Source organism: Arachis duranensis, chromosome 3, assembly GCF_000817695.3.
Source record: "Arachis duranensis cultivar V14167 chromosome 3, aradu.V14167.gnm2.J7QH, whole genome shotgun sequence".
NCBI lineage: Eukaryota > Viridiplantae > Streptophyta > Magnoliopsida > Fabales > Fabaceae > Arachis > Arachis duranensis.
In genome coordinates, this window is record NC_029774.3 from 131,813,300 (window position 1) to 131,815,525 (window position 2,226).

The 2,226-nt window shown below is 36.1% G+C and overlaps 1 protein-coding gene across 1 annotated transcript in view; it reads left to right on the forward strand.

Annotated features, from left to right (window-relative positions):
* Window positions 1–6: 6 nt before the first annotated feature.
* The window catches only part of LOC107482067 (protein NRT1/ PTR FAMILY 8.3), a gene marked incomplete in the record, with an annotated part of 4,338 nt that continues 2,118 nt past the window's right edge, over window positions 7–2,226 (forward strand). The window contains 4 exon segments of the mRNA XM_021139464.2: window positions 7–316; window positions 926–1,031; window positions 1,116–1,333; window positions 1,928–2,226. Coding sequence (XP_020995123.1) covers window positions 266–316; window positions 926–1,031; window positions 1,116–1,333; window positions 1,928–2,226 — 674 coding nt within the window.

The window sequence follows — 2,226 nt, forward strand, 5'->3', positions numbered from 1 at the left end:
GTTATTTATTGTTTTCGTTATCATTTATCCAACTTGCTTTCCTCAATCCTTTGATTTTTCTCTCTTTCTGTGTGTGTCTGACACACCCCATTTCCAATAACAAGAAAACAAATTCGGCGTTTTTTAGCATTCCGAGGTAATTCGGTTATTTCATCATCCATAAGAATTAAGGATTTGCTCTCTGTATTCTCATTCTCTGTCCTCCAAGGAAAGAGGGCTGAACTGTGAAGGAGAGAGATAGAAAGAGGCTTCTTCTCAACCAGATATGGGTTCTGTAGATGATGATTCTTCGCTTGTGGAACAGGGTCTTCTTCAGGTTCTTCCTTTCTCTTCTCTTTTCCCCCGAAATACCACGTATTCAGACTAAACATGGGAATTTGAAGTTGTATCATTAATTTTTTAGGTTTCTTGGATCATTTAGCTTGTAAATGGAGTTTGACTTGGCCTAGATTCTAAAAAAAAAAAGGTGTTTTTATCTTTAAATTTTTGTTGTTGAGGTTTGTTTTAAGGAAATTTGAGATTGTGAGTGCAAAAGAGTTAATGAGGATTCTGGTTGCTTTTAATATTTTGTGATGTTGATTGTTAAAGCATTAGGATTGGCTTTGCTGAAAATCCCTTCTCTGTTTATTAGTGTTCATTTTGATCGATGTGATGAGTTGACCTGCTTTACATTCCAGATCTAAAATATCGATATACTTCATGTTTGTGAAGAGGAATTAAGGATAAGAAATTAAGAACTATTAAAGAAAACCAGTGGTACTATGTTTTCTTTTGTCTGCAGTTTGGTAGTATCCAAACCAGTGCTTAGGTCACGTCACTATATCTTTCTTTTTTCCTTTTTGTCGGTGAGTGCTGTACTAGAAAGTGGTTTTATGTTGTGACTTTTTGAGGTTATAACTTCTAACTGTTTATTTCATATCTGAAGGATGAAGAGAGCAGAAGATACACTGGAGATGGCTCAGTTGACTTTAAAGGGAGGCGTGTACTTAAGGAGAATACTGGCAATTGGAGAGCTTGCCCATTTATCCTAGGTAAACATTTTTTTCCCCATTTATTTTCTTATGCATTACATAATCTATTTTGTTCATTGCATATCTATGTAATATGGATTACAGGCAACGAGTGCTGTGAACGTTTGGCTTACTATGGCATTGCAACAAATCTTGTTACCTACCTTACCACCAAACTACATGAAGGAAATGTCTCTGCTGCAAGAAATGTCACCACCTGGCAAGGCACTTGTTATCTTACACCTCTCATTGGAGCTGTTCTGGCGGATGCTTATTGGGGAAGATACTGGACAATTGCTGGTTTCTCCATGATTTACTTCATTGTAATTACAAACCAATATAGCTTTGTTCTCTTTAATCAATTAATATTCCACCTACAGATGTCTTGATATACTGCTGAACTTTCCGAACTTCTTAGATAGCTGAAGCAAATGTCTTTATGTGTTTGCACATTTGTATCATTGCATACATGCATTATGCCAATATTGCAATGCATAAGCATAATTGAGGCATATGCATTTTGCAGTTTTTTTTTTTCAATTTACATAATGAAATTTGTAATTGTGATGTGATGTCATTGGATTACATCCAGGTCTTGTTTCTATGTGAAATATGAATCCTTTTTAGACATGATTTAGTAAATGATTGGAAAATGGTGAAGGATAACAAAGTTTGTGGAAATTATTCCCTTTCTATACGGTAAAAAAGATTCCACTTGAACACTGTCTATAGTGCTTAAGTTCATCATTCATCCTTGCTTTCGGGAAGCTATAGGTATAATAACAGGAAATATGGTGTTTATATCGACCTTTTGGTATCCTTTGGCATAATTTGTTTTCCTTGGATGAGTTGCTTCTACATGCTTCCTTGTTCAATTATCATTGCATGTTGTAATCTCTTATCTTTGTTTCATGCAGGGGATGTGTACATTGACTCTCTCTGCTTCTGTCCCAGCATTGAAGCCTGCTGAGTGTGTGGGTTCGATATGCCCTTCAGCTACTCCTGCCCAATATGCTGTGTTTTTCTTTGGTCTCTACATGATTGCACTTGGGACTGGTGGAATAAAACCATGTGTATCTTCTTTTGGGGCAGATCAGTTTGATGATACTGATTCCCAAGAAAGGATTAAAAAGGGATCCTTTTTCAACTGGTTTTACTTTTCTATCAACATTGGTGCCCTCGTATCAAGCAGTTTAATCGTGTGGATTCAAGAAAA